At 40.9% G+C, this 18,340-nt stretch overlaps 1 protein-coding gene across 1 annotated transcript in view; it reads right to left on the reverse strand.

The window, feature by feature from the left end:
- The window catches only part of cpne7 (copine VII), a gene marked incomplete at both ends in the record, with an annotated part of 47,767 nt that overhangs the window by 4,713 nt on the left and 24,714 nt on the right, over positions 1-18,340 (reverse strand). The window contains 8 exons of the mRNA XM_080729754.1: positions 377-428; positions 1,737-1,791; positions 10,829-10,962; positions 13,245-13,304; positions 13,866-13,952; positions 14,163-14,261; positions 15,839-15,928; positions 16,040-16,123. Coding sequence (XP_080585880.1) covers positions 377-428; positions 1,737-1,791; positions 10,829-10,962; positions 13,245-13,304; positions 13,866-13,952; positions 14,163-14,261; positions 15,839-15,928; positions 16,040-16,123 — 661 coding nt within the window. The remainder of the gene's footprint in view (positions 1-376; positions 429-1,736; positions 1,792-10,828; positions 10,963-13,244; positions 13,305-13,865; positions 13,953-14,162; positions 14,262-15,838; positions 15,929-16,039; positions 16,124-18,340) is intronic.

Below are 18,340 nucleotides of genomic sequence, written 5' to 3' on the forward strand. Positions count from 1 at the left end.
TCCAGAGAAAGCGTTTTTGAGCGGAGGAGTGCTTTGTTCTGAGGGTTTATTGATGATGTGCTTGAAGCTTGAACTCAAATATAGTATCTTCAGCCTAGTGCTGCACTGAGACCAAGCCAGCTGTGCCTTCTACAAGTGCTTTTCAAGCCTTGTCAAAGGACAGTGGGCTTCATAACATACTGGGCTTTAACATGCACATAATGCAAGTATGTGGGACACATCTTTGAATAAGTAGACAGAGATCCATTGTGTGCCAAGTGAAATGAAGTCACTGAATTGGAGGAATGTCCTTCACATGAATACACTATTGCACATGAATGCACCTGAATACATGTGAATATGATATATTGATAAAGAGAAGCCATGTCCCCCTTACCTTCACATTCATCGTCCTCTGGGTTGAAATTAATAGCAAAGTCATGAGACACCTGTGGGTGGACAAATACAAATGATCAGATTCTGCTATTCTGAATATAGGCAAGAGTCCCTAATGTGTGCGGGGTCTTTGACACTTCCGTTTTGAATGTACTTTTTGCCTTTCAAAAGTTCACAGTAGCCTTCACGCTCTACAATTAAGGTCTTTCACCACACCGTGATGAATTTGGAATGTTTATTGAACTGATTATTCACATACAGTAGCCTATTGCATGGTTAGAAAATCTAACTTTGCACCACCTCTAACCAACTTCAAATAAATACAACAGTGCCTAGTAGATGAGAAATAATGCTTTTTATGTTGGCTTTCAATCTTCGATATGCCGGGGCCCTTTGAACATCCACAAAGGGCTAACAATCATTAACCTTTATGTTGAATATGCAACACTCAGTTAGCATAAATAATTGGCTGTCACCCCATCGCTCAGAATAAGGCAACGGTAATTTCACTCCATGGCAATCACTGCCAAAGGAAATGTTATGCAATTATTAATTTAATGCATTATTATCAATCAGCTAGCAACCACCGTGATTACAGTGGTTAAGAGTTAATGGAAGGTATCTAAGCAGACGGAATGTCTTCGCAATGTAGGGATCGAAATGTATGTGTGCATGTGCGTGTGTGAATGATTGACTGTCCCTGTCTGTATAATCTGTCTGTCAACCCCATTTATTTTTGTTGTTATTTAAAATCACTGTAGTCTCTTGGTTTTCAATGTCCAATTTTCTTAAACAAACAATCTATGCCTTTACCTCATGAATTCTTATGACTACTTATCAACACGTGAAGCCAATATTGTAATTTCCTCACAAAATGGTATTTCTCCAAGGCAGTGTGATATTTAAATAAGACGTTGTGTATGAATATAAACACACTCAATTAGGAGTTTTAAATGTTACATTTTGACAAAATGACATATTGTGTCAGAAAATAGGTCACACAAATCAGCTTTCCAAACATGCATGGTCCCAGGGCACTGGAAAATACCAGCGCTTAATCACTGTTTCACAAACGCTAGGTTGGAGAGCCTTTTGTGGGCCGCGGACACATGTTTATGGGTCACGAGTAAATATCTCTTTATTTTTTAATTAGACTACTATTTTTACTAGCTACAAGCTCACAGTAATAACAACACATAGATTATAAACAATATAGCACAGTGCTTGCCTTGAAGGTGCTGTGTTCATGGTTCCTATTCTAAAATATCAAAATGTGAGCATACTGTACAGTAGCCTATGTGTGTATACTGTAAATGCATACCGGTATGAATGAACTAATACTTATCCAATATAACACATACCTCATAATTGGGAGGAATCCTGGCACCAAATCCCAAAGCCGAAAATCTCTTGTCACTGAAATGTAAATAAATGAAGCAGTCATTTCGCTGTAGTAGTCGCTGTAGTTAACACTTTACCCACTGATCAAATGGAAAATATTGATGAGAATACTCATCTATTGACTTTTCCAAGGGCAACTCTCCTGCTTTTTCAAGCGTATTAATGATTAATTAAAATGTGCTGAAACACTCACCGCATTACAATTTTAAATTTGCTTCACTCTCCCCGAAGCCATTATTTGCACCTGTGTATGGAGATTCTTGTGCTATTTTTACTTTTGTGATTTAACGTAACATTGCCCCTCTGATTGGCTGATATTACAGGAGATATCCTTTGTGGTGGTGCGGTTTTGCAGCGATGGATGGAAGGCAAGTGGGGGAGGTGTGGATGTACGGCTCAAACATCAAAGCCCTGCATGCGGAAAGCAGTGTACATACTGTAGTGTACACTTTGCCCATACAGCTCATTGTGAGCTCAAGGAGAAGAATAGGAGTTGAACAAAAATGCAATCTCTATGAAATGACCTTGATGCATGTTAAGATGACTGTATTTTGTCTTTTTGGCATGCATCATACTTTTGCCAAAATACAGTTGAAGAAAAAGCATCCAGCACTGGTCTATGGATGACTGTTAACAACTCAAAATCAGATGTGTATCTTAAAAATATATACTGTATGAACAATGTTGCAACGATGCCTCATATTTCAAAAATACTGTAGCTATTTTAGAACATCAGTGCAGTTTCGACTAAAATGTATATCATCCAACCTTACTGTACATGCATGTTTATATGTTCTGTATATCAGTGGTTCTCAAAGTGGGTCCAGGGACATATTATTATATAAATCTTGTATGGGGGTCCCTGGCACAAACTATTATCATATGGGGGTCTGTGGCCAAATACATATTAATTTGTGTGTCCTTAATGAAAACATTGAGAAGTGCTGTATATGACCATCAAGAGAACAGTGTATGGGTGGGTACCTCATGCTCTGACAATGGCCACGTGAGCATACCGTAGAGGAGAAAGTATGTAAAGAAGAACCAAAAAACAACAACCATAAAACATGCCCTCACCAATTATGCCCTGAAATCAAAGAAACAGGTGTTTTTTTTCCAGGAGAATGTCCCTACAGTATCTGTCATGATGAATGATATGTGTAATGTTTTTGTTTACGCGATATACTAGGTATAATGTCATTGATTGTGTAATGCACTTGTACAGCAGCGCTGTGTGCAGAAATAATTTCCCCCACAGGGACAGTAAAAGTCTATTTCATCTTATTGTGGCATACAGTATCTTAACAAATCAGAGGGGATTCACGAGAAGAAGTAAGTAAACTTCTGAACAATTTGAACATTTATGGGAGGACAGCTTGAGACCTGACCTAAGGCTGTTGGTCATGTTTACTTCACAGATCTTGTTCAATCAGGTCATTATGCTGATCTCTGTTGGGACTGGTGTGGAATCTCATCTAAAAAACTTATACTGTTTGTGTGTGCTGATATAGCACTACCCAATTAGTCAAATAGTGCAGTAAAGAAATGCATTAAACCAGAGCATAACATACAGTACAAAACAAAAATCCCATACTAAATGAGTTTAAAAAAAACAACAACATGCATTTGCAATGTATTTCTGTATGTATCTATGGCCCTGATAACAAGGACGATTCTTTGCCTGCAGTCAGCTTTCTCTGATGAATCCCCCAGATACCAAGACATGTATTTAACTCTGATCAAACATATTTCAAAGCACAGTTTGATCAGAGATAACATGTTGAAGTTCAGTTCATAATATTTATTGCACAATTACAGGGAGAGGATATATGGACGTTATCTAATACTGCAGATGACATAGTGAGCTTTGAATTATGAATTGTCTATGACTCTTAACACAAACACTTGTTGTTAAACTTTTGACAATTCGTAACACTAAAAGGGATCGACTTCTCCATTGCATATACATGATTTTCTTCATTCATGGCCATTGATCACAATTAGAGGCTAATAATCAAGACCTTTTCCCATGAACTAATTCCTGGCATGAAAATGATCTAATTCATCTCATGAATGTTGGAAGATGGAGCTCTAATGTTCTATGTTTCCATTTATTTTCCTATGGGACTACACTTGCCTACTCTGATGCTCTCCGTAAAAAGAAAAACAAAACAGAACAATAACAAAATCATAAAAACACCAAGGGAAACATTGCTAAAGCTACACTATTATTACGCCCTGTTACACCAAGGCAGTTTGCCAAATTAGGATGAATACGTTCCAGCATTTGTCAAAGTAAAGAAACCCATTGTTAAACTAGAAGCAGTGCTCTTCCGAGCACAGGTCTCCACCAGGCCACACAAATCGGCCTGTTATAGCGCCACCATGAGGCTGATTTTAAAAATGTGGGGCAGAGGTTCTGAATTAGCATCCAGGGAGTGTGTGTGCTCAGTTTGGCAGCGATCGGGCCAACGGCGCCGGAGATTAGCTGGTAACAACCAGGCCACACAAATCGGCCTGTTATAGCGCCACCATGAGGCTGATTTGAAAAATGTGGGGCAGAGGTTCTAGATTGGCATCCAGGGAGTGTGTGTGCTCAGTTTGGCAGCGATCGGGCCAACGGTGACTGAGATTAGCTGTTCACAAACTGCGAGGACGCACGGACGCACGGACGCACGGACGGACGCACGGACGGACGGACGGACGGAGGGGAAAACATACTCTCCCTCAGCCTTCGGCTGGTGGAGACAATTATCTTATGTTCTGTGAAGCAATTTCTAACTCTGCTTTCAAATGTGCAAACAACAAAGATATTGGCCGGGTTTCCCAAAGCGGTTTTAGCCCTTTGTAGTTCACGCATGGTCGTAGAGACCGAAGCCTTGACCGCCATGTTCCGGGGTTTACGTGGGTTCGGGCAGAGCGACTTATTTAGCCCCCTATAACCAACATTCAGGTTTCACAAACAAAGTGCTTAATAAAGTCTCACACCTGTCTAAATAGTATTTAGACAGGTGTATTTAGTAAATACAGTACGGCATTCTATAATTACCCGTATCCTCTGTGTTCTTTATCCAATTGTTTTTTGAGCGGTGGTCACAACGCTCCTATACGTGGCCGTGTGTGTGGGTATGCGTGTCTGTAGCCTGCAGTAACCTTTTCTGACCACACATGTTAAGGGAGGGGCGCTGTTGTTCAGACTCACATTCACACACACACACACACACACGCACGCACGCACACACACACACACACACACACACACACACACACACACACACACACACACACACACACACACACACACACACACACACACAGCCTCCACCGCTCAGTTCACACGAGTGTGATTTTTTTGTTTGTTTTTCCATGTATTTTCCGGACCCACTTTTGCAAGGCCACGCCCACATCTCAGTGTCACAAGGAAACACAGAAAAGGATCGGATAAAAAGGCTTCTTATTAAAGAACGCGGAGGATACGGGTAATTATAGAATGCTGTACCGTATTTAGACAGGTTTGAGCACTTTGTTTGTGAAATCTGATTGTTGGTGTAGTTGTAGGGGCTAATAAGTCGCTCTGCCCGAACCCATGTAAACCCGGGAAAATGTCTCTACGACCATGCTTGAGCTACGAAGGGCTAAAATCGCTTAGGGAAACCCGGCCATTGTTATGTTTATCATTCCAACAACACTGAGAGCAGGACGTTTTTGCCAGCACAATATTGTTAAAATAATCAAATGTAATATTTTGTGTACTTTTATCCTAGTAAAGTAGACTTGCTTGTTCTCTTTTGGTTTAGTAGTGCTTTAAATCCCTGATCCCATGTTGGCCATGTGGGTTTTTACAGAGCATTCACAAATTGGCTGTTAATGGTAAATCCAGCTTCTAATGAATCCCATGGTGGATCCCCAGGTTTCCCCACGGAAAACACTTAAAATAACCTGCAGTAGCAGGACAGATGGAGTCGAGCAAGAGTGAATAGTAGTTCAATACATTATACATTTCCTTTGAGAGCAAATTAAAAATAATCAGTCAATCCACTGCTGGAGCGACACTAAGCACTCTACTCCACAATGCAGATAAGTAGTGGGACAGCATATTATCTAACAGGCAGAACAGATTTAGGTCACCTAATACACACACTATCATGTACAGTATCCAGAATTGAATGCTCCAGCTCAGCTGCAATCGTTCTCGCAGCTGTTATTTACCTCCCCATACATCAGGGGTCTTCAACGTTTTCAGGCCAAGGACCCCTTAGTTGAGAGAGAGATGAAGCAGGGACCCACACAACCTTTTCAGAGATTGCATATAGTTTCAATGTTTGACAGCACAGTCATCAGTGTATTTTGGATTCATGTCAATTTATGTTTTCAGATATTTAAACACTTGAACTGTCAATACTTAATAAACGTTACCTTTCACTCTGTACTTAGTCTGCTCTTTTCCCCTCTACACCAAACCTCTTTGCCAAAAATAGCCGATCTACAAGCTCACAATGTCTCGCAGCGTGAGGCGTTGTGAGCTTGTAGATCTGCTATTTTTGGCTAAAGTTCTCAGAATAAGGACACTAGGGTTCAAGTGGTTAATTTAAAAGTGGAGAAAAAAGGTTTCTATCACACAAAGATTTGGAGGACCCCCTATAGTAACTCTGAGGACCCCCTAGGGGTCCAGGACCCCCTGTTGAAGACCCTTGCCATACATGTTTGTCATAACAACACGGCAGCCACAATATTTTACTTTGAATGCAAAAAGATGAAGCTAAAAAACTGAGAACATTATACAGTATTCAGACATACATAAATAAGTTGGGCCGTCTTTTATCTCTGAGCTCTTTGAGTCTCATCCAAATATGGATTTAATGACTTCCTCTCTACCGCCTGAGGTTCGGAAGATACAGAACTTCCACTCAATGTGACACATTCATCATCGAAAAGATGAGAGTGTGCGAGTCTCCTGATCCAGCTAATAAGAGGGCCATTGCTGCTTGTGGATTTTGCAATTTAAGGTGAATACACAGGAACATATTGAGAATTAAAGGACGACTTCACCACTTTTGAACCGATCTTCATGTCCTCACTGATGTTCACGAAAAAATAGCAACAAAAAAATATAAACAAGATTTTTCTTTTAATATTTAGATTTGTATTATTGCGAGAACAACGGCTTCCATTATACAGTAGCATGGTAACCTTTCAGGAATAGAAAGCCTGCTGTTAGTATTAGCTTGGATTCCCCATCGATGAGGTCACTGGTAGGTGGGTTTCTGAACTGCCCACAGCCCTCTTATGAGACACAGAAGAGTAGATTTATTTTTATTTTAATATATCATGAACATAGTGCATGAGGACCAATTAATGAAGATAGGTGGAAAAGTGGTGAAGTCGTCCTTTTACCCCTAGGAATTCACAATGGAGCGGCCTATAGATCCTCACTTCCTCATCAAATGATGAGCCAGTATTGAGCTTCACTTGTGGGTTGTGCCCGATAATAATATCCCTCTCAGCAGGACAAACAATCCTCTGCCCACACAGACAAAAGGTACCCACTCAAGCTCCACAACGCACTGCTCATCCCATCACCTGATATTCACTATACTGTAAGAGCTTTGCTTGCCCACATTGGTACCTGAATAACAGTCCCTGCTTATGAAGGGGATGCTGCTCAGCCCACGCTGTAGCAGTTCACCCAGAGGCATGTTTGGATGTAAGAGGCGCTTCAATGCCTACGTAAACACCAAAAAGATGATGCAACTGCATGGGCCAGCTACTATTTCTCAGTGTTTCTACTGTTATCTGTTGGATGCTATAATTAGGCAGACACTGACTGTAACGTGGATATGCATACATTGCAAGTCCGACCGCTAATCCTCAATTGGCTTAGTTTCTACAGATGACAGGATCTTCCCTCAGAAAAGTACAACATAAAAAAAGATCCTACTAATGAACATGACCAATTAAACCCTCATGAGAATACTGTCCCAGATATTTAAAGAATTGGTGATGATCAGCGTATGACTGCAAGACACAATAGCAAAAAATAGTAACGCAACACAGAATAAATTAATCTTTACTATTTAGAGAGTGAGATGAATCTTAATTCACAGAAAAGGTGTGATCACAATAACACTTCTCTCTTCTCACATTGAAAGTTGCAACCTCCTCTGTTTTCAACTTTGACTCTACAGCCTACTGACATTTCTCAAGTCACGTGACTATCATTTCTGTGTGCCACTTTTAGCCCGTATCGCATGTCCTCTTCTGCAGTAAATGAAAACATTTTAACACTCGTCTTTTCTTTTCTCTAATTACAATCTAAAATATGAACCCTTGTTGTAAAAAAGCAAAGTTGTCCTTTTAAGGCCCTATAAGTAGCTGGATTGGGAGCAGAGTTTGCGAGGGAACAGTTTTTATCATTGGATAAGTAGGATGAGTGTTAATTAACACTAACAATCACCAGAATTGACTGAAATGAACACGCATAAGCGCTGGGGTTGCGTAGTAGTAAAGTCCTGCCCACCACCATGGAGGTTGTGGGGTCAAATCCACCGTGGTGCATCCGGTGTCGAGCGTCTGCACGAACATAATTGACCCGTGTTTGGTGGTGGGAAGCCGGGTGGGGAGGGTGATATTGGTCACTGACTGCACATACTCCTACTCAGGCACGTGCACACATAGACATCAAAGGGGGCTTGAGCCCCTGCCCTTTTATCCTTCTGTAAAAAGTGCCCTTTCCAGACCATACATGAAAGAAATGCAAATGCCCCTCTTTCCATGCCATACCTGAATGCGGCATTCAAGAGAATTGCCTTGTCCAACTTTTCCTGAACTAGATTGCAGGATCTTATGTTGAAAGAATTCCATGAAATCCATGCCATACACCACATCTCCAGTATTGACTTCATTATGCTTGGTTCAGAGTGGTATCAAGTATCGAAAATTGACGACCTCTAAGCTCACAACGCGTCGCAGCGGGAGCGTGTCGCTGTTACTACATGTCATCTTTTCGACACCCGACTCTAACCCTCACCCTAACCCTAACCTCTGTGAAGTGAGTCGCTATCCCTTCGGTCGAAAATGATGGTCGTTCGAAAGAGCGCGACGTGTTGTGAGCTTGGAGGTCTGCTATTTTCGATATTTTCACCAAAAGGCCCTTTTAGACATTTAAGCCCCTGCCTCTCTAACTTTCTTTGCACGTCCCTGGTGGGGAGGGTGATATTGGTCACTGACTGCACATACTCCTATGGCTAGGACGGCACATGTCGGCGGGGAGTGGTGGGTGGGAGGGGTAGGACGAAGGCTCTACGTCCTCCTGGTGGGGGCTCCTCACTGGCAGGTGAGTCAGTAGGATATGACAGCAGTGACAACGTGGAAATGTTTGTGCATGGGGAGGAATCAATTGGCATAACGACTAAATTGGGGAGAAAAAAGAGGGTAATAAAAACAAATTGGCTAATTGAAAGAGGATAAAAAGGGCGGGAAAATAAAGAAATGTACATGATTTTACTGTGTATAGGCTATACAGGACAGAATACAGTACATTGCTTTCAAAGCTGCGCCAGTGAGCTGAGACTTTGGAATCTGTTGAGTGGATACACATGTTCTTTTCCCATATCTGTGCCCTTTATCAAAGTGAGTGACCCCTGAACCAGGCAACATGGCTGTTATTTATAGTTACACTGTATCTTCCACAGTCATTCTGTTCTCTATAAAGCTCTCAACAGATTAGGACCGGTCTACATCACAGACTCCCTCTTTTTTTAAGTTCCTTCACAAGCCATTAGATCCCAGTACTACACGCTTAGAAGATATGCACAACCCTAATGTTGTATAATTGGTTCTCAACAATGCTGCTCATTAAACATGGCATCATTTCTAATCACTCTGCCCCCATTGGTGGGTTATTATGACAATTCAAAACCCTGCCTGCCAATGACATAATCGATGGGGATTCTACGTTCTATAGCCTGTCTCTTCTTGAAATGTAACACACTGAAATAATAGCCATTGTTCCTGCATTCATAATTTAAAAAAATACGGGGCCGTGCACGCACATACCAGATTTACAAGCTCACAAGTCAACGCGTGAGCTTGTAGCTCGGCAATTTGTATCACCACCACACACACACACACATACGCACACACGCACGCACACACACACACACACACACACACACACACACACACACACACACACACACACACACACACACACACACACACACACACACACACACACACACACACACACACACACACAGTGTGTTTGTATGAGCAGGGGGGAGAAGTCATGCTGAACAGTTAACAGTGCTACCAGTGCCCCGGTGCTTCCAGTGGATTAGACAGCAGGACATAGCCAGTAAAAATGTCTAGAGCACGGGAGGAGAAAGTTAGACCCTCTGACGGCTTGTTTGTAGAAGACTTTTATAATTTTTACAAATGCAAATTCGCATTTTCACTGAGGTCAGCTTTCTGTCGTGTAGATTCAGAATATAATGATATGCACGCTCAACTCCGCCCCCTTCCCCACAACAATGGATAACCACGCCTACATTTTAGATTTCTTTTCATAGCTGAATTCTGATCAAATAAAAAAGAGGCAGGGTGTCCTGACCCTTTCAGTACAGTAAATGCAATAAATGAATTTGATTGGCTAATATGATTGACGATGTAACGTTGGGAATAGGCCCAATGTTACTTCATCAATCATATTAGCTAACCTTTAAATGACCAAACCTGTCTACTGATGATGTAACTGTAAAGGCAGGTTTGTGAACCTTCGGCCTTGTGCACTAGTATTGCTCTTTTTAGCTTGGCCTCCTATTTACGTCTATTAATTAAACATATTGGAATATTGGATCATAAAAAATAAAAAAAAAGATCCCCATGAATTCAAGGCTTCATGGGGTGAGTAGTGAAAATAATCCTTTTGAAGATGAACTTCACTTTAGGAAGATATTCTGACCAAATGGAATTAAAAAGTTGACAATAGTTCCATTTCCATCCAGCAGAGACTGATAAGCCCATTATATTGAGAGATGAGAGGCTGACAAACCTGTCATAGTCCTGACAGATCTCCCCCACTGCAATCAGAGCCTTCAGGTACTCATTGGGCTGGTAGGGGTTGATGTAGTGCAACGAGCAGCTGTTCCTGGGGTCCCCGTTGGAGGCTGTGAAGTCAATAGCCACCTGATAGGAAAGGTCAAAGAAAACATGAAAACAAGGGAAAAAAGCTCCATCCTTTGTTCTTAAAATTTTCAGGGCAAAATTTTCCATTTTCACATTGGCCTGTTATAATAGCGCACATATTTTTGGAACAAAATGCCTCAAATCATGAACACAGCATCTGATTGCCATGAAAGGCCTGAAATGGCACCCTTTTCACATCGGCCTATTATAGCGCCACCACATAACCTACCTGACCTGGAGGGGACCTGTGCTCCGAAGAGCACTTTTTCTAGTTATGAAATGAGTTCCTTCATTCCTTTCCCTTTCTAGCACATCCAGATGCTCAGTTGATTTGCCCCATTTGGCGTATTTTTAGGTGCAAGCTGTTCATCAGCTCACTGTCATCAAAAATGTAATAAAAGGAATTTGTTCAAAGCCAATAGATTCGTCAAAGTCATGATGCATTTTCACCCAGTAGTAAAGTGATGCCGTTTAACCTTACTGTTGTTTCTGACAGCTGGTGGTCATTGCTACTGTAGGCTATCATAGGTACAATAACGTATACATAAGGCAGAGTGATACGTTTACAGAGATACAGGACAGAGTTGATAATTATTAGTTGTAGTATCATTAGTAGTAGTTAGTATGCACTAAGTAACTATATAAAATATAATTATAATCATATAATAATAGGCTTTACCTTTATAATAATAATAATTATACAGAATTTTGGTCATTTTCCTCCAGCAAGCTCATATCATAAGTCACATAAACTGGAGCATACGTATTTCTAAGATTGGAGAGAATCATTTAGTCCCATGATGCTTTGGAGGCCTAGAGAAAGATAGCAATACGGATAAAAAACGAATCCACATGTAGCTCTGCACCATATATTCTGACCTCTGAAGACATGCATATTCATACAGTGGCCTACTGTATGTGGGTGTATTTAGGAGGGATCGTACGAAAAAAAGATCATAGACCGAATATTTTAAGCCACCACACATATGGTTAAGACCTATATGAGACCAGACTTGGTCTTGAATTTACATTAGGTCAAAATTTACTTTTGAGAACAACTTTGCTAAGGTTGCCACGGTTTGGAATCAAAACGTGTACACAAAGTTAACATTTAGCATTTCTTTGATGTGTTCCAACTTCCAAAATTAATGATATACAGAAATGTAAGCAGCTACTGCAATGCACTAAATCTACCATAGATGTAGATGTCATCATTAATATTCATTGCCTCAGTAATCTGTCAAGGGAATAAGACAGAGGCATACAGCACCATGAAGGGCAAACTAAAGGGTCAGTGTTGGAGAAAGATTTGAATTAATTCCAAAAAGCCTCCAGCTAAGAAAACAGTCTGTACATATGGTGCATATGGTGCATATGGAAAAACTATTTACCTAACATAATGTCTGGGGTAAAAACTATTTGAACAATATGTTATCTTTCACATTCAGTGAATGTAACATTTAATCATAATGCAGACCTGAATGACTGCACATAGCCTTTTGATGGACCAGCAGGTTATATTATAACAAGCAGGTTCTACCACTATGGCATGTTATCTCCAATGACACCTTAACCGCAGAAGACAGATTTTAACCCATTTAGGCCTAGGATTATTGACTGCTTTAACTATTGAAAAATAGCAGATATACAAGCTCACAGCGCGGCACCGAGTGCCGCGCTGCGAGCTTGTAGATCTGCTATTTTTGAAAAAGTTGTGAAAATGTGTGCAAATCTTTGAATATATGTATTTTCAAAGCGAACGTTTGTAACTCATATTTTGCTTTTGGGTGGTCCCTGGAACTAGATATTTTGAAATAGGGGTCCGTGGACAAATAAATATCATTTTGGGGGTCCTTCACATGAAAAGGTTTGAGCACCACTGACATAGTAGTCTCTCAAGAACAGACTAACTGAGCTCCAGTTAAGTGAAAAGGACCTTTTCTTTGACGATGGCTGGCCAGATTGCTGACATAAAAAACATAGGTTTTTCAAAAAATCTTAGAAGGATTCAAAAGACACTTATAGAATCGGGTCAAAATTCTAATTTTCACGGTTTTTCAAAAATAGCAGATCTACAAGCTCGCAGCGCGGCACTCGGTGCCGCGCTGTGAGCTTGTATATCTGCTATTTTTTTATATTTAAAGCATAAAATATTGCGTCATAATGTGTTCAGGCCTAAGAGAATTGGAGTGCGGTGGATGAATCATGTACCCTTTGAGGGCCACTGTTGCTACAAACTGCTGAGGGAAGTTGATGTGTTACTGATGGGCTGATCAATGTACCGTAAAGTGGATCTGGCACCCTCCCATGATGTAGTCAAGGAATGAATACATTCTGTGGAGCTGCAAGACAAGAAATAATACTTCTGTAAGGTATAACGCCAGATGAAAGTAAATACTTTTAATCTGTTTCAAAAGCATGAAGTCGTAAAACAGCACACGTCACTGTTATGAAGGATAGCTGAATGGTACACTAATATATCAGGCGTTCGACAAATCCCTTGATTATAAACAGCCATTTGAAGCACACCTGCAAATAATCAACACAATGGGCAGTACATGGCATTGCTCAATGTGTCAGTGGGCCCAGGGTCATGTCAATTTATCCCACAAAGTGACACGAATTAATCAAAATCAAATAATGAGCAGAGGCCAAGACAGCAGTGGCATGACCAAAACATTTTTCCGGTTAAAAAAATAAACGGTATATCTAGAAAAAACAGTCAATGATACACATATGACAGGGTAATAAAGAAAAGATAAAACTAAATAAAACATCAACACCAACTGAGATTGATGATGCTCAACTTAAAAATCATACATCGGTTGTGGCACCATAGTAAGGATAATTGAATAGTATAGCTTCCTCTACAGCTGACCTTTTTAATAGACATGGGACATTACCTTAAGATCATTCAGGATGACAACTCCAGAGTTTTTGTAGTTTTTCTTCTTCTGTTTATATTTTGGATTGATGCAATCCCATGACACCTGAAATAGTCGAGTTTGAAAAGGCACAGAAATACAGTATGTCATTATGCCACCTGCACCGGGCAATATATCATCCTCATATCACACTAGCTGCAGGACATTGCTCTGGTCTGTGATGGAGTTCTTCAGAGTAAAGCGAGTAACACATTAGTGATGCACATGGCTGGTTAGGGTCTCTCCCCCTGCTCTGCAAAGCTATCATTCACTGACCTTATTTCCGCTGGAGAGCTTCTGCATTTCCCTGAAGGTGGCGTAGAACTCGCCAATGAAGTCGTGCTTCCCTCTAGAATCATAATCCCAGACTAGGCACTGCAATAGACACAGGCAGATAGGGCTGTCACGATTAGGACATTTTACCTGACGATTAATTGTCACTCAAATAATTGCGATTAACGATTTAATTGTGTTTTGGTCGTTGACAATCACATTTCTGTTTGGCTTTTAGGCTTTGATGATGCACATGGTAGATATGACACATAACCTAAATATACAAAGAAATGACTGACATATTTGACAACTTTGTACTTAAAAAAGAACATTGATAGTGGAAATAGCCGATCTACAAGCTCACAACGCGTCGCGATGTGAGCGATGTAGATCTGCTATTTCCACTATTTTTTACTTAAAAAATATGTATATGAACATTTTTCAACATGGAAACGATTATGACGATTATGAAAAATAATCACGATTATGTCAAATAATTGCGATTAGACGATTATGTAATAATTGTGACAGCCCTACAGACAGATGTCTTTATTACTCTCTGCATGTTGGCATTTACATACTGTATCATCAGGAAATTGAAAGAGAGAACCTGTGTTCCAATGGATCCAAAGCAGTTATTATTTAGTCACAATCAATTGTTAATACTTTTAATTGGTTAAATATTTATAAAACTCACAGACAGACTTTTTTCAACGTTTTCAACCTGGCTGGCGTCCCTACCGGTATGTTGGGAATGTCATTGGAAGGGAAAAGTGGCAAATGTTTCAAAAAGGAATAGCAGATCTACAAGCTCACGTGTTGAGAGGCAACTTTAGATTACATATGGAGATACAAGCGCACCCGTGGTGCATTTGTCGAGCAGCTATTAGCCCGCGTTTGGGGGAGGGGAGCAGGGAGGGTGATATTTGTCACTAAACATACTCCTACAGTAGGGGCTGGTGCAGTGCCTGGTAGCGGGGAGTGTTGGGCAGGAGGAGTAGAACGAAGGCTCTACATCCTCCCGGTGGGGGCTCCTCACTAGCAGGTGAGCCAGTAGCATACAACAGCAATGTTGCATGCTACAACACACAGAAATGTGCGTGGGGGAAATCAATTGTCATAACGACTGGGGAGAAAATGAAGTAAGAAGCAAAAAAGAAACGATGGCAAGGACATGCATGTGGGCAGTGCTTAATTTGTCAAGGAATAGGTGCTGGATCCTGGGCTGCACGCGCGCGTGCATGGGCTGGGCGCATAAACTGTCGCATGCACAACATTTTACCTTTTAAAAATAATAATCTTTTTGACCTATATTAACGCACCCAGTATAACATTTGCAGCAACATTTGGCACATGTGGCACATGTGGCACATCAGAACACTGGTGATCAATCTATGAATTCCGAATGACCAATCTGAATAGCTGGCATATTAACAAAATTCTATGACACCATGTATGTATGTATATAGCTTGTCTATTGTGTGTCACTGTCACCTACAGTATGAAGCAACACATCAGAAAAATTGCAAGAAAAACATGAAAATATAAAGTAAAGAAAATGCTGAAACCAAAAAGATCTCTATTTAGAAGGATGAAAACATATATAACCAAACAGCGCTATTTTGATTGACAGGGAAGGTCCCGGATCCAATGAAATTGAAGTCGTCGGGTTCACTCACCTTGAGCTTCCTGTCCTCATCACAGCTACACAGAGCAATGAGAGAGACTTTAAAGGGCTCCCACACCGGGTTCAGGTTGTTTTTAATCACCTGTGGATGGAGGAAAACCAAACTGATTAAAGCAAAAAGGGGGAACTGCGTGCAGAGCGCTGAGGGGAAATCATTAGAAGACACAAACAAGGCGGTGTGCTAAGGCTTTACCTCAGTTCTGTGCACAAGCTGTTCTGTTTCGTCATCGTTAATGCGGTATATTTCCAAAAAGGGGTCCGACTTACTGAAGAGATCCTAGGGAAACAGAGATGACAGTCACATCGAATTATCATGTTTCACATGAGTATATGACTCGGGTCCGCTCAGTAGCAGGAATTGTCTCTTATAGGAAAGATAGAAAAACATATATATGTTTAATTCATGGCTGGTCTCTCTCTCACATTTTACGTCTTTGTTCACTGCTGTGACAAATCAAATAAGGACGGGGATGTCATCTTGACACAAGTAGCGGCTCAGAAAAGCCATGCTTGTTCAAGTCAATTGATACCTCAAGGCAGAAAAGACATAATTACTGTGTGTGTGTGTGTGTGTGTGTGTGTGTGTGTGTGTGTGTGTGTGTGTGTGTGTGTGTGTGTGTGTGTGTGTGTGTGTGTGTGTGTGTGTGTGTGTGTGTGTGTGTGTGTGTGTGTGTGTGTTTGTGTGTCTCTTTTAGAGGAATGATACAGCTAATGTCCCATTTCTCACCACATTAGCCAGATACTTCTCCACAGGGACTAGACCAGTGTGAGGTCACAGTAACCCTTTTGGTCGGCATGGCAACCACTAGCCAGAGGTGTCAGCTTGGACTGATGTGTATCACAAGTGCATCTGTCATCATTTAATCATTAACAATATGACATGTTCGTCACCCCCATTATCATAATCATGTGGTATCAATCTACATAATATACTTTTACCCACCATGTACTAGTACATGATACACGTTCGCCAGTCATTTAGAACCACTTTCAACCTGGCACATTGGCCTGTTACGGGAACTGGCGACGCCGTCAGTTCGATTCCCGATCCGGACGAACTTTGAAGCGTGTCACTCCCCATCTCTCCCCCATTTCCTGTCAGTCTACTGTCCTATCCAATAAAGGCATAAAAGCCCAAAATTAATCTTAAATAAAAATACAGAAATCTTTCTTTTCTCCCCATACATTTTCCCAAAACTTGAAAAATAGCAGAGCTCACAACCCATCACACTGCGATGTGTTATGAGCTTGTAGACCTGCTACTTTTATTTATGTTTTGTAAAGGGCTTAGATAACAGTTGTTCATTTCGTGTGATAGACATGACCTTTAGGGTTTGCGAGATGTACCCATCTACTGTCACCCCTGTTAGATAAGCTGTCTTAACCAAAAGGTTGATCGGTGTTGACTGCCATCATGACGAAAGGCAGAATTTATGTGGTGTAAATAATGTGCCAGTACATTAAAATTATGTGAGGGTAATGGGCATCTCAAAGTCATCTTAATGCCAGACAGATTCCTTTGATAGTAGCCTAGTAATTAATCTTCCTGACCTCTTGACATCCGGCATGTCTAATTCAGCACTCACCCCATTTCTCCCAGCTCTTTTTGCTCTCTCTCTCTCTCTCTCTCTCTCTCTCTCTCTCTCTCCCTCTCTCTCTCTCTTTTTCTCTCCCGTCAATGGGATTCATTTGTCTTGCAACATATCACTGGTTACATCTTTTAATTGGTGAAATTGGCCAATAAGTAGGCTTCTCTAGTATTTGATGTCAGCTACTGAAAATCTTAAGTTTGAAACAAATGGACCCTCGGGTCCTTTTGGCTATGTTTGTTCACTCTCTGACTTTAATTAACACTGAGGATTTTACTGTGGAATCTTGGCATGACACAGTAACCTCAAGCCAATTTGCAGCAAAACATGTCAGCGTATACGCTACTGTCAACAATCTTACTGACACAGCTTGGGTAAATGAAATAAAATAAAGCCTAAAGTCACATCTCTGTTCACAGCTCTTACAAGATACGGTTGCAATGTTGACTGAAATGTCAAGTATTGGCCTCCAGCCACGTGTGAAAACGCACACCAAAAAGGTCATGCGGTACAGCCCCACGGTCAGCAGCCCACTGCATGCTCTCTTATTGCTTTATACTGAACATGTTCTACTTTATTGAATTGTCTTTCTGATCTTTGCCTTATGGAATTTCCCCCTAAAACTATAAAAAAGACAATAATGATAAATGTCCCCCTTGCAGTAGATGCTATGACTGAAGGGGCAGTTAAAGGTGAGAAAGCAAATATTTCTGCAAAGACCACAACAAATAAAGTGCAAACCTTTATCAATAAATGCCACAGAGGAACCCTGAACATAAACTGGCCAGCCAAGATCAGTAATAATGACCTATAGATGAAGACCAAACAACTCCCAACAGCAAACGGAATTGGACGAAGAAGATGGGAATGGATTGGGCACACACTACTCAAACCAGTGTCAAACA

Source organism: Nannobrachium achirus, assembly GCF_963921795.1.
Source record: "Nannobrachium achirus genome assembly, chromosome: 7".
NCBI lineage: Eukaryota > Metazoa > Chordata > Actinopteri > Myctophiformes > Myctophidae > Nannobrachium > Nannobrachium achirus.